The following is a 23,790-nucleotide window of genomic DNA, read 5'->3' on the forward strand; positions in this document are numbered from 1 at the left end:
TCCTGCACTCAACTCCACTCCGTATCTTTATGAGCAGTGCATGTCTCCAGCCCCTTTTTCACTTCATCTTCTTTTAGTTACCACCTGCCGAGTAAAGAGGCCACAAAATATCACTTTTACAATGTAAAATCACCCACTATCAACACAGCCAGGCATTAGTCTTATTCCTCCATTTTGCCATCATCCACAGGATGCTTTCTAAGGCACACTGATAAGTCATAAAACATCTGGTGTCCACCGGAGCTGCAATGACTTCCCTTCAGCTCTGCATCTTGGCACAAACATGCTATATCCACTTGTAACATCCTTCCTGTGTCAGCTGTTGTTACTGGCCTTCCTGAAGGCGCTAGACAGGGCAGTTCCCTTAATCCATTTTTTCTAATGGTTTAGATGCAGTACTGTGGCTGCAGCCCCTGTTTAGAGCAGGAGAGTAACAGGCTGCACACCACATACTGATCATGTAAAAACGGCATTTCTCCTCCATTTCTTTCTGCCGTGTTATTCAATGACAAACTTATTCTGCCAGCCTCTGTTTAACCAAATACAAGTACAAATGCATATTGATTCAGCAAGGACTTTCAAACCCAGCCTCTCCACATGACCCGAATGAAAGCATCACTTATTTACAAGAGTGGCCCAGAGGAGCACCTGTAGGCTCAGAGCAAGCTGGAGTCACCTCCACCTGTCCACAGCCTCTGCTCAGGGACAGGGTGGCAAATGGTGACTTGGTTGGTCACCAGCCTGCCCTTCAGCCAGTTGGTCCCTGCTGTACCATGGATGAGGAGCTTCTCAGGGAAGGGGTGGACACCTCCTCATGCAGATCTGTTTTAGTACATCAGAGGAAGCTTCTGTTTTGCTTTAGCTGCCAGCCCCAAGAGTTCATTTAAATTCTTCTCCCCACCAGAGTGAGAGAATGAACCCAAGAATTCATTCAAACTCTTATCTTCAGCATCCACTGTGCCACATGTGAAATCACTCATTTGTGTCACACCCTCTCATTCAGTGAAAGGAACTTTTGGTGGAAGTTTTAGCATGGAGCAAATGACTACAATTGCTTCATATAAATATATGTCAATATACCTATACAGGTATACATATAGATGTATAGATACCTATACTATAAATACCTCTACATATTTCTACATAGATATCTATATATACATGAAGATTTGTGAATTCTTTTATAGGCCTTTTACCAAATAAGTATGTGATTGTGCTTATATAGGTAAAATTAGCTTTAAATTAAAGCCAACTTGGGATTGTTACCCAAATCACTATAGTTTCTGAGAAATGGATGTCATGGCTTACAAGTCACCAATTAAAAAAAAAAAAGTGTTTTCCTGTTATTTTGGCAACTCATGATTCTTATACTTACTGTATGGTATGTCACTAAGTAGCAATAAAGCAAAAGTGAGATCTAGCAGGCTGGCTGCTTAGCTTGCAGGTAACTATATTGTAATTTGGAAGGAAAAAAACATAGAACATTATCAGTAGAACAGAGGTTCTACTCTTATCTTTAATACAATATTCACTTTGCTGACATGCAAAAATTTATTTTAAAAGATAAGTCTGCCCTTTCATGAGCTCAATTTCATTTTAGCAGGAGAGTTTCATACTTCTCTAAAAATGTTAGATGTATCTATTAAACTTGTTTCAAGGCCTTGCCTGACCTATTTATTTCTCAACTGAAAAATAAAAAAAGGGCCAAAATAGCTCAATATCAAACAGCTGCAGATACCTTAGTACTTATGGAAGAGTGTAGCTGCTGGTTACACTGATCTTGGTTACACTGTTTTGAAATGCAAGAGACATCTCATTATCTTTGGAAGGATTATAGTGCACTGTTATGACAAGAGTCTGCCCTACTCTAAAGGCATGGATAATGGGAATGTGAGTCCTGAATATGTGAATATCATTGCAAACGGAAAAGGTTTGTACTCAGCATCAAGACAATAGACATGAATTTCTGCATGTAACACAGTATCCAAATCCCTGACTTCATTAACTTGTAATTAAATCACTTGGTAACAGAGAATGGTATATTGAAGTTTGAAAGCATTAAAGGGACCCTATGCACTACTGCTTTTGATACATAGATCTGTAAGCTCTCCCAGAAGGGTCATATACATGGAAGACCACAGGTTATTAATGCAGCTCTTTTACGAATTTTCTGCCCTCTCATCTGGAACTTGTCCCCTGTCTGCCAGACCAGTCATCCCTTGTGTTTGGGAATAAACTCCACGAGTCAAAAACAGTAATTCCAGCAAGGATGGAGGCACCGAACTACTCAGGTTTCCATCCCTATTAATGCAGTAAGCTAGCCACAAACTCCTATTGACTTTTTAAGGGACACAAGGGCTTCATTTGATAGCACAAGGGAAAGAGTAGGTGATTAATTCATCTTTTGGTACGGCTAATAAATAGATACAGTCAGAAGAATAGTGGGGGCTTTAATAAGCCCACTTAAAGCCACAACCTTCTTTTTAAATGCACAGGGCTTCTCTAAGCCTCAAGGTCAAGCTGAAGTGGACTTCAGTCCAGACAGGCATTTAAGAACTTGAGAATCCTCCTCGAATGCAACCTTAAAACCTGCCTGAGGTTAAAATTTATTGATTTAACCTTTTGCACATGTATTAACAACAATATTATTAAGCCTATTATTAAGCCATTACAAACATTTTATCTAAGTGTAGACTATACAACTTGAAAACCTTCCAGAAATATAATCTCTGTTTCAGTAACATTTGCCACTACTTTTCTCACAAAAAAAAAAAAAAAAAAAAGTATCAAATGTCTTCACTTTTTTTACCGTGGCAATGAAACAACCATAATCACAATTAGAATAGAATTCATTATTTCTGTATCCTATGATACGTATTTTTAATGTCTTGCTCTTTTCTTCATAGGCAGCCAAGATTGACACTGGCACAAAGGCTGGTAGATCAGCCCTCCACCTAAGTCACCACGAGTAAGATGCAAGTGTGCCTGCAGCCTCTGCCCCCATGCACTGAGGCAGTCATTACCGCATACTCCCTCAGACTCCATCTCTGTCTTTTCGTTCATCACAATAACTGAAATTCTTTTAGTTTCAGTAACAAGGACACTTAAAATATAACCTGATAGCACCAGCACTTCCAAATTTCTTTGGCGAAACATGTAGGGAGGTGACACAGTGATTCTAGCCACGTTATTAGTTCAACAACCACGTGCCCTGTTACACCATGCTCGACCATTTGGGGAGGCATTCACGCTGTGAGTCACAAAGGATCCCAGAAATTAATCACTTCTCACCTTGTGTTGGCTACTGGGCTTCCTCAGGCTTTTCTAAAGAACCCAGATGTGAAACAATCTGCAAAGAGTCGCAGCCATGATAAACTGCAGATTGCTGATAGTCTGGTACATCTTGTTGGGCAGCCTGGATAAACTTGGACAGAGTTTTAGGCTTCCCATATTCCTGTAAGCAGATGCAGAACATCCTGTGGAGAAAACTTGGTTTGTGAAACCCTCATGTGCATCCAAAAGGGAGTTGGTTTTGTGTATTGCCTGCTGCTTATACCTCTCATTTCTCAGCCCAAAAACTGGATGAAAAGCTACGCAACTCCTTTCCACCTGCATTTATGGGCAAAGAGGTAGCAAAACGTTACTGTTTGGTGGCAGAAAATGGTAGCAAGCACTTACCGTTGATAACCTGCCTAGGGAGACTAAAAAAACAGCTCTATGTGCAGAGACTACTCCTGGGCCATGGAGCAGGCGGCATGAGTTTCTCCACTGTTGATGCATGAATTGCAGCCTGCTCACACACGCTTGTTAGCACAGCACTACGTGGAACAAAGACAAAAATCTTCCTCTCAAGTACTTCTGATAGGCAGAGCAACCACAAGCAAAAAAATGTTTTTTTTCATCACATCATCCAACTTTCTTGAAATCTTGGGGATTGCTGGGTTACACTGGCTGAAAAATGGCTTACCCTAAAAATCCTGCAGTGCCTCACCGTCTTGATGACACTGAGCACATAAGCACAGTGTCTTGGCTGGATTTCCACATGGCCAGCAGTTTCTCGTACCTGACTCCTCTTGTTTCAACCCTTCACTTCATCCCCTTGCACTTGCTCTGTCCTAATACCCCACATCCATCCTTAGCTCTGCACAAGCTCCCTGTCATCTGCTGGGCTCCTGCACTAAGCCCCCTGCATGCACCTGTACCGCATGCTTCTGAGTTCTGGTCAACTGTAACTTGCCCCATGTGCTCCTCACTCCTCTGTGCGTGAAAATAATCATAAACAACTATTAAATGCCAAACTGCTTCTACATGGCCAACAGTAACAGAGTTTTGCTCAGTATTTATGAAAGGTCCTTCAGTTTCCACTTCTAATAGCTTCCCCCACTAGTAACAGCCAGAAATGGTAGTCTCAGTCAGTTGCTTTTCATTTCCCTCTTTAGCAATAGAGTATTATAGGACCATTTACCTAATAAATCACACGTGAAAAGATATTTCCAGCATTAAGTGCACCCCAACAACGAGGCGTAATGGTGACATAATGGGCTGATTACTACAGCCCAGCCTGTGAGTGCAGACATGCTCAAGTATCTGCTAGTCATTGATTAAATGACTGCAGCACTCAGCTTCAGCTTTCGTGTTTCAACTGATCATCATGTTTACATGAGTAAGTATTGGTATACAAGGCTACAACCTGCTTCAGCTGTGACAAACTGCTGGGCAGCCTTTAAATTAATATATATATATATATATATATATATATATATATATATGTATGTATCTGTCTTCCCCTGGGTCAGATCGGGCAGAGCAAAGCAATGAGGCCTCCTGAAGCCCAGCCAGGTGCCCTGCTGGGACAGCAGTGACACAGCACATGAGGGTGGCACAACAGTGTCCGTGGTTGATGTGGGTGCAGTTCTACCAGGTGCCCCTGCTGGGGCACCCTTAACCATTGGCCTCTGCCCTGGCCTACCAACAAAAAGCAGTCCTGATCTAGTGCTATGTGAAAGGAAACATGCTGCAGGAAGCATTCACAGGGTCAAGTCCAAATACAAAATGAGGTCCTGGCCTCAAAAACTGCCCTGGCTTAATCACACAGGAAAACAGCTAAGAAATGTAGCTATTCTCTGCCTAAAAGCAGCAGATTCCTTGGAAGAAAGAAAAATACATTGAGAAATGCATTTTTCTCTTTAACTGGCAATGGACTAAATCAGTATGACTGACACACATGCAGTGGCAATAATCTGACAAATACCGGATAATAACAGTTGCCTAACTACACACAGAGAAAAATGAAATTAAAAGTCACAAGACATACCACAAGGCAGACAGAACAGTATTTATATCAAAAATACACATTACTCAGCCAGCCCTGCTGGTGGAGAACTGATAAAGGTGTACAGACTGCAGCACACACCCTGCTGACCAGGGCAGCAAGATCTGCTTGTTATGTTAGTCAGAGAGATAGCAGCAGCCTTGCTTGCAAGAGGTGAGGAACACTGCCCTCACAAGCCATGACTGCCTCTTAACCCACTTTGGGGTGTGTAATGCTCTTCATGGCTTCATATCTAGCCTTTCCAAATTTGAGCAATGTAGCAGCAACCTCAGCTCAGGGCAGGCATGAAATCACTGCAGGAGGACATGGTGACTGGTGGGCCACCAGTCCTGGCCACATGCACCACCAGCAGTGTAGCTCTGTGCTCCCAGTTACATTATGGGTCACACTCTAGGTTTGAGGTCTGCATCCTTCCATCCTCCTTTGGATAGACACACACACGTAATTAAAACTGTTCCTTTTTTACCTCAGATGTTTTACAGCATCATCTAATTTTTACTGATCTTGCAGCGATCACAGTCAAACCATTGGCAGTGAAGTTACGCTAAGGTTTACTTGTTTAAAAACAGGCTTCAGGAGTGGTCCCTGTCTGTACAGTTCTTCTGTCTCTAAAACACTGTAGGATTTTCATTGACCAAGCCCACCCAGTCTCATGCTTTGGAGGATATTACAGTGGCTTCAGGAGCACTGACTGTTGTCCAAAGAGCAAAGGCTGTCCTCCTGTGCACAGTCTGCAAGAACTGCTGCTCTTACTGCACTACTCAGCACCACCGTGTTTGACTCTCCTCCTCACATCTTCTCCATCTTCAGCTGACTTGCACAACACTCCGCTGAAAAAGTCACAGATCTTGTTCTTATATCCCCTGCAGCAACTGTCTGGGCTCCATAATCAGAATGAGGATGCCCTAAGCATGTGGATACATCGTGACCCTCCCAATCTTGACACCAAGGGCAACACAGTGCATTGAATCAGCCACTCAGCATTAGACCAAAAGATCACTAAATTCAACATTTTGTTGCTAACAATGAGAACAGGCAAAGTGTGTGGAAGAACAAAAAAGGATACAGGGTATGCACAATATGGGCTTTCTCATAGAAAATGTTGGCATTTCTGGCAAGTGGTGACATAAAAACCTACCACATGGGAATTTGCAGTAGCCCTTAAGTGTAAAGAATCTGTGCTAGAAAATATTTAACCACTGAGATGAAGATGGTGAATAACTGATAGTATTACTAGTTCCCAGAAATAAAGAACTAGCTAATCTAATGAATCCTCTGAACAAGGGTGAGAGTATGAAATGGAAAGAGTGATAACTTTTTCCATTTATGTTGATGAAATCCTGATGTTCTTCCACCAGCTTAAATGAGGTTCAGCATTTCTGGAAGACTTCCCATTTGAGAGCTTCAAGTCCCATACAGACATTGAGTTCAACTCTGAAGTTCATTTAGAGACTATGTGATCAATAGCTGTCTTTTGAAAAGACATCTGGGTAAAAAGAAACACCCTGGTTGAGGACTGGGAGTTTAAACTGCTGGGTCCTACTTGCAGCCCACTCATCCGTGCTGCCACCCTGAACAGAAAATTTCAGTTATTTCCTCCTGGTTTTCCCCAGTGATTCATGCTATTTTCATCCCAGTCAGCCAACTCAGACATTTAAGCCCTTAGGAAGCAGACTCAAAACAGAATGAAAATTGCTTCAAGCATGGACTACGTTTTGATTTGCGCAAGTCTGTTTTGATGAAGCTGAACCTGATCCACTTGAACTATGCCCTTTACCCATGGGGGTTTCTCTGTAGCAGCCAAGAGACAGAGTGAGAAAACACACCTAGGCTGAGGAAAGTGGAGGGCCCACCTTTGCAGACCAGGACAAGCTGAAAGAAAACTGCTTCCCCTATCTGAGAAAGCCCTCAGCCCTTGTGAGGGGGCCAATAGTTCACGATGGGCCCACTTTCGGTGAAACCCTAAAACTATGCTAGCATGTGTTCGCAACTAGGTATATTTACTGGTGGAAACATGAAAAGCAGGACTTAGGCATCAAATACTCAGTTTCTTTAAATCAGAATAACCTCAATTATGTTAATGATTTAATACTGTTATAAACACTAAAGGTCATGGCCTATGCATTACTAGTCCAATTCTAGAAACAAGTAGCAAAATTGCACATGTTGGAGAGATGCAGCCACACAAGTCAAAGTTGTTTTGTTATGAGCCCCTAGCAGCATTGCCTCACATCATTTTTTCCTCATTTTGTTTTATCCAATACCACTGGCACACTGGTAAAGTCTTAAATATTTGAAGGGTTAAACCATGTCTAGTCTCATTTCTCCCTCTAGCTTTTCTCATAACAACAGTGCTCATGGGAGGGAGAGGCAGAGAAGTTTGCCAATGCAGTATTGACAGGAGTCAGCACTTCAGATCCCTGTGACTGCCTCAGAAATAAAAACCTTGTCATATTCACTTTAATCTCCAGCAAGTGCCAAGTTCTGTCAATGTCAGCGTGAGAAGCAGTGCTGTCTCTTTCTTTCATTGGTGGCACCAAGACACAGTCAAAAGATAAGGTAGACAAAACAGCCCAACATGGTTTGTGTTAGGCTGGTGAGTTTTTGAAATGGCTCGGCTGCACAGATAGCAACAGGATTCTTCTTACCAGGAAGGATCAAGCACAAATAAGAAGTTACACTTCCTCTGACCCACAGAAGTCCAATGTATCATTTTTCCTGAAACTGCTATTAAACACTTTATATGAGGTTGCAAAAGGCAAAGCAGAAGATGAAGAATGAAGATAAGTAAATGATACAAAATGACTAGAAGTAAGGAGGTTACTTTGAGACTTTAAATACAGTAGTTAGGATCTTGCACTAGCTGAGCAGCCAGTTTGCTAACAAAGACCCACCGCCAATAATGGTACGTATTTTTACCTTCACAGTTTTAGCGCCAGAGGTTGTCTGATTCGCAGCTAAGAGACTCCCCTGGGCACAGATGAGAACTGCAATCACTCCAGTCAAATAAGCTAATGTGACTTTGAAAAACCCACCAAACGAATCTATGCATAGCTGAGTGCTCTGAATAGCTGTTTAAGGAATAAACTTGAGCTGGAGTTAGTTTGTCTGCATTTCCAGATGCTGTGGTGCTGCCACATTACACTCACAGGCAAACACGTGTGCACAGAAAAGCGAGTGCAACAGCTTGCAGAGATTACCCTGTCAGTTACGGAATATTTAGATGTGATGTTTAATGTCTAAGGACGTAAAGCCTCTCATTTCTTTCGGGCTCCCTTCTGAAATTCTGGCTGATGTGTACACATTAAGCTTATCTAACCTTGCTGAGGAAATTATGACTTTTAACTCTGAGCATTTAAGTCTTTTCTGTAGTCTTGGCTCTGAGTTTTTTCTCATTTAACATTTATTTAAAAAAAAAAAAAAACAAACAAAAAACATTGCACATTTATTTTCAGGTGAGGACTCGAAACAGAAAAAAGGATGGCAGAGCCCTCCCTCAGTGCATCTAGGCTTTTTTGAAGAGACATCCAAGAAATGCTTTGAAGATCTGCAAACATTAACTTGACTGCTGTTAGCTACTTGTGAGGGTTTCTAATACTTCCTTTCATGGCCACACACCCCTTTTAAATCATTAATGAACATTCGCATCCTCCTTGTTGCTTTGACTTTTTTCTTCTTTTCTGAAGCACTTGAATAGACTGAGCAGACACAGCTATGTGTTCTGGATTTTTTATTTTTTATTTTTAACAATTTCACTGACACAATTTCCATCCCCAACAACTCATCCATGTGAGCCGGGAAGAAGTATCTTCCAGATCACCTACCAGTCCCGGCTGAAGAAGTTTTCTGCCAGTGCAAAATACCTGGAAAGTCACTGCCTGGATCTAGGGCATGCACCCTCTCTCAGCAATACAGCATGTGGAGGCTAAAAAGGAAACACAGAAATACAAGCACACAACACCTGAATTTAGAGCCAGAGCACTGAGCTGTGTACTCCTTGAACACAAACAGTACAAGGGTTAAGGATGTCACCACCAGAAGTGGTTCTAAAAGGATAGCCATCCCTTCTTCACCTTGGTCACCTGTCACAATGACAACTCCACACTGCAGCAAGAGCCAGCCACGCAGCAGCTCTTGCAAGAGCTGTGGTAGATCAGTGTGGAGTACAAAACCGCACAGCTGAAATCAACAGATGCTCTGACGTACAACTTGAAGATACGACCCTACTACTGAAATGAAAGTTACTTGTTTTCAAAGCTCACTGATGCTTTCTGTTAATTTGCTTAACACCACACAGCTACCTCCCGAAGGAAAAATTCTACTTGCTTTGCTTTTAAATGTTAAAACCACTGCAAAATACATAACCTTATTCTGTAACTTTTCAGACCAAACTACCGCCCAGTCCCTCCCCTGATACACAGGGGTTTTAGTGGAGCTGCACTAGCATCACACTGCGTAAACACCTGTCTTCAGATGATTCAGACTTTTTGAGAAACAGTGGAAATACCCCACTGCCTCTTCAAAGGTTTTGTACTCTTCAGCTAAACAATAAAACCACAAGAAAGGCTCATGAGTGATACAGGAGGAATGAGGGATTTATTTTTTTTATTATCTTTCTATTATTTGTCATAAAATTAGTTATAGTATGTTTATTTTCTTGTTTCCTCGTGTTGCCCATTTGCCCATCCATTTATATTTACTGTCTCTTATCAGGCACAATCTGCCATAGCAGAGACCACATTTTGATTGTGTTTACACAGTGCCCAGCACAAGAAGGCTCTTATCTATCTGTGCTGGCAAGAAGGGAGGCTTGGAGATACACAGAGGCCAGTAGCAGAAGCAGCTGACAACTCTGAGCTGCTCAAATAGAAATGATAGTTGCTTTATGTGAGAGCCACTCCGAGTGCAACAGCTGTACTTTGCAAATACCTTTCTGACAGATCTTACCCATGGTAAGCTACGGCTCTCCTCTTGCCAGCGTCTGTGTAATTGCAGTATACTTGCTTTTTCCAAAACTGCGTTTGGACTAAAGAGCACTAAAGAGCAAACCTTTGCTTAATAACTTCAAAACAGATGATGCATTTTTAAGAGCACCAGATCCAGGCACCTTGGGCTCTGGCAGCACACACACAGCAGTGCTGGAATGAGAGGCAGGCAAGGCAGCATCCCCTCCCCACCACTCCCATCCTATTTCTGATCAACGGTCAGTTCTCAGCAAAACCACACCATGCTGGCCAGCCAGTTCGCTCATAGCATGGCTGTCGGGTACAGGGGATGCTCTGCAATGCCTGGGGGCCTGCTCCCAGGCAGGACAGGACAATCCCACGGGTGCCTCCTTACACCACAGGGTTTGCTGCAAGGAGCTGGTAACTTACTGGAAACAACAGCAGGCTGATAAGAGATAATTATTTTAATCAAAGAACATAATCTGAAGCCTGCACAGTCACCTGATTAACTGTTTATCTTTTAATTGTCTGTAATTATTGGGTAGTGGCAAGTTAATGAATTTCACAGTATGCACACCACTGTGCCATACAGCTGTTATTTCCACAGCCACAACAGAGCTAAGGGTAAGGCTGTGAAATTACTGACAGAAGACATTTCACCCTCTCTGCTCACCACAGGAGAAGGGATGACTCCAAGAACCTCACTGAACCACTCCCCTGTTTTCTGCAGATTGCAAGCACCGCCTTTTATTTTAGAAGAAATGCACCACAAAGCAGTTAGTCTCCACACAAGCCTTCCACTCTAGCAGCCACAGAAAGGGCTAGGAAAGGCTTGGGGACAGAGCTTGGGTGACATTTCATATCTTCCATATCTTTCACAACTCTTTGCCTTCCCAATGCACCTTCTAAGGAGATGTCAAAGGCTAGGAAATTCTATGCAATTTTATTTAATCACCCTGGTGGCTTAAATAGAAACACTGCTTCCCATAATAATAAAATTCTATAGCACACTTTGAGAAACGGACGAACAACAAAACCCCAGGAGAAACCACTCCTGAAGGAAAGCAAACAGCTATTGGAGTTGTTTCCAAACAATTAATGCAGGAAACAATTTGTTTTGCTCCTCTGTAACTATATGGGACTTCTCTACAACGCTGCCAATCACATCAGTGTGGGCAAACTGCTCCCAGCAGTGCAGCGTTGGCCACTCCTGCCTGTCCCCACACCATTTGACTGCCTGCTTCACAGTGCAGGCACTTCCCACTGGCTGCAGCCTCACTCCGTGTGATTTATCCAGTCTCTGCAGCCTCCAGGAGGACCCAGTGGTCCGGACATCACCAAGAGATGCTCATCCACTGTGACTGCCTAATGGGCCCTGCAGTGTGTCCTGCCACGCTGCAACAAGCTGCTGGGGCTGTGATTCCCAGGTGGTTTTGCCTACCTGGGGATGCTCAGGAGGATGAAATAATATCCACTAAATTAAGAACTGGAAGCAGTTTAGGTAAGTTACGCATAGGCCTCTTAAGTAGAATTAAAGTGTCATTAATTTAACTTGCCCCTCTTTCTAGATTTTTAATTCTCAGAATGTGTGTCCATACAGAGTTCTAATGAGGTTTAATTAATCTTCTTGAAAAGGTAGCTTAGATTAACTTTCTTATGTTCCCCCTGTAGACAAGCTGTGAATTACAGTATTAAAGCACCCTGCCTCAAAGGATTCTTGTACCGTGGGAACAGTCCCTGCTCAGAGTTTTTCAATGGTCAAAATTTCTATACTATCTTTTATGCCAGTTTTAGTCTGCTGGCCAAAATGGGTCCACAAATGACATTTGTAGGAACTAATGCAATTAGTTAAAACCTTCTCCCTCCTACCCAATACAATTATAGAGTCTGCAGGGACGTTCTAATTCAAGTTAAAAATGATTTTTACCAATTTAACTATATTTATCAGATCAGGATTAGCCTACCAATGAACCTGCACTGATTTTAATAGGCCAGCTCCACTAATGGAGGCAAACTCCTGGGCAGATACATATTTTAGTAAGGACTACTCAGTTTAGCTCAGGTTAAACACATACCTAACTGTCCTGAGCTGAAACAACTCACTCCTAGGATAAGGTTGCACAAGTAAATCATCATGGCCTACGGTAGTCTCAGGTGCTGTATGCAGCAGATACACCGTAACTCCATGCACATCCTGAAGGCAAACATTAGGCAACACAAAGGCAGACAGGTCTGCGTTTCTCCCTTACCACAGAGTGGGACAGCACATGGGGCAGTTATGGCAGAGTACCCGATGGATGGGAACAGCCTAACCAAGGGCAGCCCAGAAAGGTGCCGCAGCGTTCAGCCAGCTCCGTCAGAAGCCATGCCTTTCATTAACTGGCTGGTATTCTTCACCCAAGGGACATTTCATGGAAAGCAAGGTACTCTCAACACGTGAAGGGAGTTTGCACAAACCAAAATGCCTTGTAAAACAACTGTGTTTAATTGCTACAGACAAGGCTGTGGTCATGCTCCCTTGAACTAGCATAAAGTGACTTTCTATTCAGAGGATGGACAAGATGCACATCCCAGTACTATGCGCCATGGTATTCATGAGACAGGTTCACACATAGCAAAACTGAAACAACCAGAACATTTTCTATTGCTCTCCTGTTTTTCCAGTGCTTAAGGTTAGAGAAGTGGCAACACACAGTGCTGTCAAACATGCTGACAGCTAGTTTTAGCAAATACTCAAGTTCAAAACACAATCTGTTCCTTTCATTATGGCCACAGACTTCTGCTGGCCATGTTATAAAGAGGGTCCACATGAACGCGCATCTTACAAAGTCTGCTGTGTGGAAGCAGCAGCTGAGTTGCAGTTACTACTGTAAAAGCCCACTGTCAGTCAAGCTCACAGTGCTTAATAGCATCCACACTTACCCCTCTGCCTCTGCACCTAGAGAAAACACTGTGGCAAGCCTTGAAATAAATGCCAAGTGGAAATCAAACTAAAAACATTACAGAGGAATCACAGAATCAAAGAATTTCTAGGTTGGAAGAGACCTCAAGATCATTGAGTCCAACCTCTGACCTAACGCTAACAGTCCCCACTAAACCATATCCCTAAGCTCTTCATCTAAATGTCTTTTAAAGACCTCCAGGGATGGTGACTCCACCACCTCCCTGGGCAGCCTGTTCCAGTGTCTAACAACCCTTTCAGTAAAGAAGTTCTTCCTAACATCCAACCTAAAACTCCCCTGGCGCAACTTAAGCCCATTCCCCCTTGTCCTGTCACCAGGCACGTGGGAGAACAGGCCAACCCCCACCTCACTACAGCCTCCTTTAAGGTATCTGTACAGAGCAACAAGGTCGCCCCTGAGCCTCCTCTTCTCCAGGCTGAACAAGCCCAGCTCCTTCAGCCGCTCCTCATAGGACTTGTTCTCCAGGCCCCTCACCAGCTTCGTCGCCCTTCTCTGGACCCGCTCAAGCACCTCGATGTCCTTCTTGTAGCGAGGGGCCCAAAACTGAACACAGTACTCGAGGTGCGGCCTCACCAGAGCTGAATACAGGGGGATGATCACCTCCCTAGCCCTGCTGGTCACACTGTTTCTGATACAAGCCAGGATGCCGTTGGCCTTCTTGGCCACCTGAGCACACTGCTGGCTCATATTCGGCCGACTGTCCACCATCACTCCCAGGTCCTTCTCTGCCTGGCAGCTCTCCAACCACTCATCTCCCAGCCTGTAGCTCTGCTTGGGGTTATTGCGCCCCAGGTAGAGGACCCGGCACTTGGCCTTGTTGAACTTCATACAGTTGACCTCAGCCCATCGGTGCAGCCTATCCAGATCCTCCTGCAGAGCTTTCCTACCCTCGAGCAGATCGACACACGCACCTAACTTAGTGTCATCTGCAAACTTACTGAGGGTGCACTCAATGCCCTCGTCCAGATCATCGATGAAGATATTAAAGAGGACCGGCCCCAGCACCAAGCCCTGGGGGACGCCACTAGTGACTGGCCTCCAACTGGACTTGACTCCATTTACCACGACTCTTTGGGCCCAGCTATCCAGCCAGTTTCTAACCCAACGAAGTATGCGCCAGTCCAAGTCAAGAGCAGCCAGTTCCTTGAGGAGAATGTTGTGGGGAATGGTGTCAAAAGCCTTGCTAAAGTCAAGGTAGACCACATACACAGCCTTTCCCTCGTCCACCCAGCGCGTCACTTTGTCATAGAAGGAGATCAGGTTCGTCAAGCAGGATCTGCCTTCCATAAACCCATGCTGACTAGGCCTGATTGCCTGCTTGCCCTGCAAGTGCTGCATGATGACTCTCAAGAGGATCTGCTCCATGAGCTTCCCTGGTACTGAGGTCAAACTGACAGGCCTGTAGTTTCCCGGGTCTGCCCTCCAGCCCTTCTTGTAGATGGGCGTCACATTTGCTAGCCGCCAGTCAGCTGGGACCTCCCCCGATAGCCAGGACTGCTGATAAATGATGGATAGGGAAAAATGGTTGTGTTATGGTTTCACTCCTTAACTTAAAACCTACAGCTTGCAAATGGAAAATGGACAGCCAGCAACTGTTGCTGACTCACATCCTTACCACTTACACCACTGTCCCCATCTGTGGCAGGGGAATCGCTCAAGACTGACAAGCAAGCAGGTGAAAGCTGTACTTTGGCTTATTTAGCATTCCTGCCTGGCACGGCTGGGACTACAGAAGTGTCAGCACAGCTCTAATATGCATTTAGACCTTCCTGGTTCCCCTGTGTCACACTCAGGCTGCTGCTGCTGACACTTTTCTGAATTCTTCCATCAATTCCCAGCTTCTTGTCTACATCAGTAACAAAGCACATCCCAACCTGCATTAACTGCTTGATGTAATACCCCAAGATGTGGATGAAATAATTCCAGCATTTTCACTGCTTCCATGCAGAAATGATTCTCAGTATCAGCAAACTAGCAAAATAATAAAAAATCATAAGAAGAAAAGCAATACTAAATATGTAAAGTACACCTCATTAGTGAAAACTTCAAGATTTCCTTTCAAAAGAATTTTTTTCATATAAAAAATGAATGGGTATGCCTTGTTAAAAATCATGGCCATACAAATTCATTCTAGGATAACAAACTCCAGTCAATTTAATTACTGCAAATGCAATTACACATAAAGACAATAAGCATGACAGAATAAGACAGAGGACATTGCTGAGAAGCAACCATTGCTTCTACAAAATACTCTGAAGTGTAAAACTTGAGGGTCAAATGCATAGTTTCCTTTATATCAACATAAAACGAAGGAGTAATTTACACTGTGTGTCAGGCACTGTCCTGGCAGTAAGATTTCTTACTTGGCCCCTTGCCCATGGGGCTGATACATACAACATAGACAAGACATTACAACATAGACAAGGCATTCTTTCACCAGGAAGGAGGAAAACACATTTTTCCACCACCCAGGAGAAGTACAGGTTTTCTATATGGTGATTTACATTTACACAGGGTCTACAATATATTTATTTATACATTCCTTTTTTTTTTTTTTTTTGTATTAGAAAACAGGAATTACAAAAAAAAAAAGTAGAGGAGAGAGAAGAGTAGAGTTGGGAGAAATTAAAAGTATGCTGAAACCTCACGCCCACACCACTTTGTTCAACCTATGCTTCAGGTCTAAGAGACTTAGTAAGACAACTTCTCAAAAGCAACCAGCTAATTCAAAATCCTATGGCCAGACACTGCAGCGTTCTAGAAAATCTCTTTTTCCACAGAAAGACCCCTGTAGTATTCTGATAGCAAAGGGTATTTTGTTTTTAACCACTCTGCTGTTTAGTTTGCTGTGTGGCTGCTGAGATGGAAAAACAACTCTCTGTACCCACTTTCAGCTCTTGCAATGTGCTTTTCCACCCCTTTTAAGTGTGAGGAGTTGCACATACATTTAGGAACATTCTAGAGATAACAAACAGGTCCCACAGGGTAATTTAGGTATCTATTTTTTCTCCCTTTACTGCGAGATGCAATAGGCAAGGGATGTCAAATGAAGCTCAAAAAAGCCAAAAAGGAAACCACAGGTTTTATTATTTTTGTTGTTGTTGTTCAGAGCTTATGTTTAGTGAGGCCTCATATCTCTCAGCATGAGCTTTTTTGTTGTGCTTTTCTGTCATTTTATTGTTCTACCTTGGCTCACCTGGAGACATTCTGTGAACTCAGATAATCCTGATGTCATCCTGATGCAGATAAACACTCTAATTTTGCTCTTCCAACTTTCTCAGACCCCAAGAGAGATACCTGGAGATAAGACGTTCCAGTTTCAGTGGCAAAGGTCTTCTTTGACAATACATGTTTTGGGAAATAAGGCAGATTGTTTACCCTCTGGTGGTAGTTTTACTCTCTTTGATTCACACAATATAAGGCAGAAAATTCCTTTCTAATGTCTGGTTCTGTTTATGCCTCTTCCTCCAGCTTCCTAATTCCACCTGAAGAGAAAGGTCATCAAAGTGAGATTGACAACATGCTGTATTGATGTGAACTTCTGTGCATCTCCCTGTGCTCGAAAGCAGGTTTTAGTTCTTCTCCTCAGTTACAACTCTGCTCTTGAAGGCTCTGCAAGATAAACAGGAGCATCCTGGAGGCACTTTAGCTTAAGCTGCCTGGAAGTGGCCACAAGGCATTGACATCTCAGTTTGTGCTCTGTAACTGGGTCAGGCTATGCTGGCAACAGAAAGTTTGAGTGGTATGAAGCCCTTCTTCCAAGCAGTGGTAAAACTCCCACCAACTTCAACAGCACTGGAATTTCATTCCTTCCATCTATTTTGGGGCAGGGCTTCTTCCCCAATAGATTACTTACTGGTAATTAAACAAGGCTGTAGCACTGGTGAGATGCAGATGTGGCTCCACTGGACTGGAGATCACAAGTCTAAGAATTAATCTGAGGATTAATTTTTGATCCTCAAAATCCTTACAACAAAGCTTCAGATAAGATCTGCTATTACAACAGTTGTAACAGCTTTATTCCAGAAATGGAGGTAGTCCTTTTTTTCAAAGAGGGATCGCATACAGAAATAATATTTTACTGCCTTTTTAAAAAAATCTTTGATATCTTAAAGACAAAGAAATAGAGGTATCTTTCTCTGTGGGCAAATTGTGAGGTTCTGGTTCAAGCGTACAACCTCCATCACGTCACTGTATGCCAGAGAACTGGTGTGGGTGCTATAGCACATACAAGCATATTGCATGCATAGCAGGTAGGCGTACCTCCAGTAAATATTTTACTCTGTCAGGACAAAAGATTTGATGTAAAGAATGCAAAACAATCATACAACCAATGAAGTAAGTGAACCAACTTCTGCTCAGGCCCTTTCACCCAGGAGGTCTTTGGCTGGGGCTCATTTATTCTCCTTGCTAGAGCATGGCCAGCTGAGCAAGCAAGGAATGTGTGTAACTTGCAATAGGTCAGTAGCCACATAGAGGTCAATGAAACTGCTCACATGCTGAAGCCAATGAAGTTAACCCATGCTCAAGTAAAATGCATGCTTACTGTGCTTTGCTGGGTCAGCACCTGTCTCATGAGTAAAGTCCAAGAATTGCTGCAGCTTCCACTTCCTCTTTAAAAAGCTTCCTTTTACCTCCATGATGAATGTGTCTTCTCCTGATGGACTGGCAGAGCTCTGCCTTTACACTACAACAAGCTAATGCATGAGCAATATCAGATGCACCCTGTACAAGTTACCAAATCTCTGCTTCTTTAATCCAGCCTAGCAGGACAGACTGGTACATGTCAGCATGTGCCTTTGTCAAACTGTGACCTTCAGTTGACATTACAGCTGCTGTCTTGAAGAGTATGACCTATTTTAATTACATAAGGTAGCTGCAGAAAGCTACCAAGCACAGAATAGGGACAGTTCATGCCAGGTTCAACACTGTCTAGGGTCAACACCACTAGACTCAGCTTCCAAACATGGACTTCTGCTGCAGTGTCACTGAGTTTCTTATAGAAGTGATATCCACAGTAGACAGAAATAGGGATTAAACAATGTCCACACCAACACATCTTCTCTCGGACTGTGAAATCCACACATGAGATTTCCATGTGCCTTTTGGGCAGCTGAACTGTTATCTCTCTTCCAGCCCTATTCACACATTGACTTAACCTATCTCAAGTAAACGCCATTATTATGCTACAAACATATAAAATTGCTTTTGTTTAACATGACATTTGAATTTATGAAAAAGTCTTTGCTCTGAAATCCAATTATTGACTAACACTGCTAAGCATGTACATGTAAATAGCTCATTCCCAGATCCTCTTCTGACCTTTTCCTGTAATTGCCATTAGATTTTAAACCACAAGTTTGGCAGAACTGTTGCTGAGAAAGGACTTTTACCATCCTCACCACAAAACTGTAGGTAACATATGCAGAAATAAACACCCAAGGTCAAATTCTCTCTCACTTCATTATTGACTTTCACCAACAGCTTTGCAATGAGAATGGATTTGTTCTTTTACCCATGGATTTGTTCTTTTACCCTAAACACACATCCACCTTGCTAACATTTCTGGTTGTTGAAGAAAGCAGGTTTGTCAACAGTCTGTTTCTTGTAGCACTGATCCTGGCGACTTCACATCATCTCCTATGAACTTTCTGGCTTAGGATGTTGTTCAGTTTCCAGCTCACTATGAAATTCATTTGAAGCCCATACCTAAGATCCTCTAAAGAAGAAACCACAACACAGCTATCAGATCTGTCAGCAATGACACTTTTGAAGCCTGGCTTCCAATGGGAAGTTTACCTCACATCTAAGGAAGGAAGCCTGATAGAAAACCCTCCTGTGATTAAGATTTTCATAATGGTAATCTCTTATGTGGAGTATCCTCGTAAGGGGGTGTCGAGAGGCAGGAGACCTTTTCTCCATTAACACCAGTGACAGGACCCGCGGGAACGGGGTTAAGCTGAGGCAGGGGAAATTTAGGCTTGACATCAGGAGGGGGTTCTTCACAGAGAGGGTGGTTGCACACTGGAACAGGCTCCCCAGGGAAGTGGTCACTGCACCGAGCCTGACTGAATTTAAGAGATTGGACTGTGCACTTAGTCACATGGTCTGAACTTTTGGGTAGACCTGTGCGGTGTCAAGAGTTGGACTTGATGATCCTTAAGGGTCCCTTCCAACTCAGGATATTCTATGATTCTATGATTCTATGAGTCTCTGGTATCTGTTAACACAGTTGGGTTCATAGCTCAATTACGTGAATGCTTTGATGTCTCATTATGCAGTTAAGCCCTTGCTTCCTGAGGCTCTCCTCTCTCCAGAAACTAATTTCTATGGAACTCATAGGAATCTTAATATCTCTGATAATGCTGTTATTATGCCACCATCAGCCAGTAGTTTCAAGAAGCATTTGGCAAGAGGGAGGCTAGGGAGACAGGTAGTAAGGGATAGTCAGTTCTATTGCCTAAGTATCTTTTTCTGAGAATTTTTCTGAGGTTAAACACACTATTATACATCCCAACAAATGGGCACTGCGATAATCTGGATGAAACTCCATTTCTTGGCTAAGCGGACGTCATCTTACTTCTTTCCTCCATTTTCATCACCTGCCTTCAGATTATCCAGCCCTTTAAAACAACTTCAGACACAGTACTAATTCATATGACCGTGAAAATCGAAGAATAACTTTAAGTGTGAGAAACTATATCCCTTGTCTGCTATAAATCTTTTTTTAAAAAACAAACAAACAAACATACATACAAAAAAACAACAGCAGCAAAAAACACCACTAGCCAAGAAAATCTCAGCATCCCCAGCCCCTTAGGAAATCTACTCCCAACTCTCTCCCTCATCCCCTTTCTCCCCAACACAAGCTCATGCAACTAAGAAAACAATTTCTTAAACTTGCCCTTTGCCTGTAATTCCTCTTTTTGTTTCTCTTCACTACTAAAAAAATCTAACACTGAACGCAAATATCAGCGGCCAGTCTTAATGTTTTTGTATCAACAGTTTTGACAGAATTTGGTTCCAGTGACCAAATATGACTATGATTCAACCATAAATTACATACTCACTTTGTTGCCTACTACAGGTGAGAATCTTCATGTCCAGAGCAGCTAATGAAGCAACATTCAGCATTTCATGGAAGTCATGTCATTACCACATGCATTGGCCTGCCTGCAAAAATTCTTACTTTAAGCCTCACTGTTTCAAAATCAGCCTTTATTCTTGGACCCTCTAGGTCTTAAGGCATGCAATCAGAGCCTCTACATACCTATTTCTAGATATGACCAGGACCACATTTAATTGCACAGAAGCTCTAGCAGTCTGCAGAACTTTTCAATGAAGGATTAAAACCAGAGGCCGCTAAAGCAGACTTGAGCAATACAGTAGAAAAAGAGAGATAAAGAAAACAACCAGAGAAAAGTAACCAGTGTACCTGGAGTATTAATAGCATCTGAATAATAGATGGTGGAACTCTTGCTCTGGAACGTGATAATGCATCTTCCAGTTTAATATTGAGGGTAATTATATTCCTAAAGTGTAGAAGAGCCAGCTGCCGAACCGAGGGCTCCTTCCCCTTAGAACAGGAACAAAGCAAAACAGATTATGAGCAGTGTGAAAATAAGCTTCCAAATCCTCAGAGAAAATTCTTTCCTTCACTTGTGATGGATTACAGCAATGGTAAACATAAGTGAAAAGCTGAGAAAATAGAACAAAGGACACAGAATAGCCCATTGTTCCGCACAGTGAATTTGGTTTAGCAGTTCTGAATGCTGCAGACTATGAATGAGTACAACTGTGCATGAAGACGATGAGAGATGGGGGGGAAGGGCAGGCAGAAATCTTACCTGAATGCAAGATATATAACAATATTTTTTATTCTTACAGCAAGGAAATATATAGTATACTTAAAAAAAAAAAAAAAAAAAGTTTAAAAAGCAGGGTTGAATTTTCATTATTTCCCCAAGGTTTTGAGCACTGGCTGGGTACTCTCCTCAAATTATGGTGTGAAACCTGACTCAGCCCACCTGTGTATCCCACTGTTCTGTACAGCTTGAGAGACTTTGATATAAGAGAAGAGTAGAGCTGAATTTTCATACTGAATTTTCAAAAACAACTTTTTGCTGTACAAGAATCATACCTCATTTAAAAAAAATCTCTTCTGAAGAATGTGACGCTAGCTCTGCCTGCAGAGATTAACAGCACTTGCCTTATGCCTGACGAGAAATTGTAAAACTCCTCCAATTGCTGGGATCAGGCCTTTTTTGTCAGATATATGTGTCTATACACACATATTCTTTCTTGCAGTTCTGAGTGCTGCCAGTCAAACAACACTTCTGAAAAGTCTAGTATTCAACTAATACTGACTTATCTTAGTTTGGAAATAAAGACACCTGATCCCTCCCCACGCTTATTCCTTTTCACTTTGTATAATTATTTTTACCAAAGTAAAGGCATCCCCCAGATCTGCTTAAATTGCTAATGAATAGATTTTCCAAGAGCACATAAGCACCAGCTGGGTTTTTGGAAGTAACCTTAGAACATCAGACACTTAGATCTATCAGAAATTACCTGAGATTTGGGGCTCTTACCCCCTTCATGCTCCTTTGAAAATACTAGCAATTATTTCCACTTGAAAAATGAGGAGACTCGCGTTGCTAAATTACTTTGAAGTGTCTCATGAATACAACAGTGGAAAGAGGCACTTGGTGCAATTTTCAAAAACATCTAAGTGAGTTCTAATTTAGTTAAGCACTTTTGAAAATCATGTTGAAAGCTTATCTATATCCCTAGGTTCCTAAACACTTTGAATTTAGATTATGTGGCACTTAAAATCTCACATGATGTTACAATATGTTTTTAATACAGCCTTCTTTTTACCATTTTAAACTTTCTACTGGCCAGACATAAGTCAATGGGTGATCTAGCCCTGTATGTTTTCAGAGCTCTTCTCTTTCAGAATCAAAATTCAGGGGAAGTTAGAGCTTTTCCACTGAATTCAGATTTGATGCCTGCAATTAACTATAGATATCAATGCTAGTATCAATAACATTTGGACAATTATTTTACGCATAAAGTCCACTGGGATAAATGGGAGAAAGTTTTCGACGCTTCTCCAAATGTTTAGGCACCAAAATTCCACTGAAATCTATAGGCATCTAGGAGCAACTCCTGGAGGTCACTTACACCTATCTGGGACAGATTTCCTTGGGACTTTAGTGATAAACAACAGTTTTGTGACCATCAAGTTAGAAGTCTGAGCCTTCATCCAAATCAGATCAAGTACCAATCTATTGTGGATTTAAAACTACTGGAATCAAATTCTGTGCTCATGTCAACTGGTCTAATTCTACTGACTACTGGTGTCTACTTTGAGTAGTACAGAACTTGACCTCAGAAATACAACTCCACAAAAATGAAGATACTTCACAGACATTCATATGGCTGAGGAGGAAATATGTACATAGAAGTCAACACAGCTCCATTTACTTCACTGTGCGCATATTTCAGTTTATTTTTCATAACGGTTTTGGACTTCTAGTGTGAGCTGGCATAAGGATCAACCATCTTCCCTGCACTCTGCTCTTGTTTTCAAAGTTCCCCTTCATCTTGTTCACTCAAACACTTCAAACCCTTGTTTGCCTAAATAACTTATTTGCATGACTATACAGAACAGCTGTAATGGGAGGTTGGCCCAAGGAGACATAGAGTTAAGGATTGTATCAGTCTGTTGATGAACCAGTAAGGTTGCTTTTTCCAGTTTTTCAAGATTCTATAGTAATAGAGTAATTTTTCACCTGCACAGGATAGAAAATAGCCTGAAGCATGGGCAGGACATCACTGAAGAAAAAATCCCAGGTTTCAGCTAAAGTATCCAGTAGTTTCTGCCCTGCAAAAACACAAAACAAACTAGTGAACTGTTTAGGTTGTAATCATCTAACTGCAAAGGCTTAAAAAGCACGGGAAATGATATGAATCTGCGAGCTCTACACAAAGATGAATCCTTTACCAGATACTTTCAGTAGCATGGAATTAGTATTCCTCTCAGCGTATCAAATCATTCAGTATTCATGTCTTTTCAGATGACACATCTAATGTTCTCAGTAAACTCAGAGACTTTGAGGTTAAAGCTTGCTCAGAAAAACCCTGTGAGGAATTAAGAATATCCCAGGTTACCATCTCCTCTTCTTGCAGTAGTACCTACTGGACAAGATTGCGGAGAACAGCAGTAGAAGGAGGACAAAGCAGATTCAATGTGGAAGCATTCTTGCAGAAAAATCTCCCCCACCACATCCCCCTCTGCCCTCCAAGCCACAAGGCAGCAAAGCAAGCCTCCCTCTGTGGAGATGCCTCTACAAAGCACCACCTCAAGATTAATCCCTTGGCTTCCCTGTATCTCCACTTACATAAACAATTGTATCCAAGACCTATGAAAAAAGAGAAAGTGGCACTGGCAGGCTCTCCTTTTTCCTATAGCTTTCAAAGGATAGTCAAAACCTGCCATGACGTGAGTTCTCTGCAGCCTTCTCCAATCTGCTGCAAAAGCTGC

At 42.3% G+C, this 23,790-nt stretch overlaps 1 protein-coding gene across 10 annotated transcripts in view; it reads right to left on the minus strand.

The window, feature by feature from the left end:
* PRR5 (proline rich 5) overlaps positions 1 to 23,790 on the minus strand; it is a 100,680-nt gene that overhangs the window by 13,963 nt on the left and 62,927 nt on the right. For all 10 annotated transcript variants that reach the window (XM_021278456.4, XM_038173373.2, XM_072041413.1 and 7 more), the window contains 2 exons: positions 23,039 to 23,130; positions 20,677 to 20,817 (listed from right to left, as the gene is read on the minus strand). In XM_021278456.4, the coding sequence (XP_021134131.1) occupies positions 20,677 to 20,817; positions 23,039 to 23,130 (233 nt within the window). The remainder of the gene's footprint in view (positions 1 to 20,676; positions 20,818 to 23,038; positions 23,131 to 23,790) is intronic.

The sequence above is a fragment of the Anas platyrhynchos genome, chromosome 1 (genome assembly GCF_047663525.1).
Source record: "Anas platyrhynchos isolate ZD024472 breed Pekin duck chromosome 1, IASCAAS_PekinDuck_T2T, whole genome shotgun sequence".
NCBI classification, from domain to species: domain Eukaryota; kingdom Metazoa; phylum Chordata; class Aves; order Anseriformes; family Anatidae; genus Anas; species Anas platyrhynchos.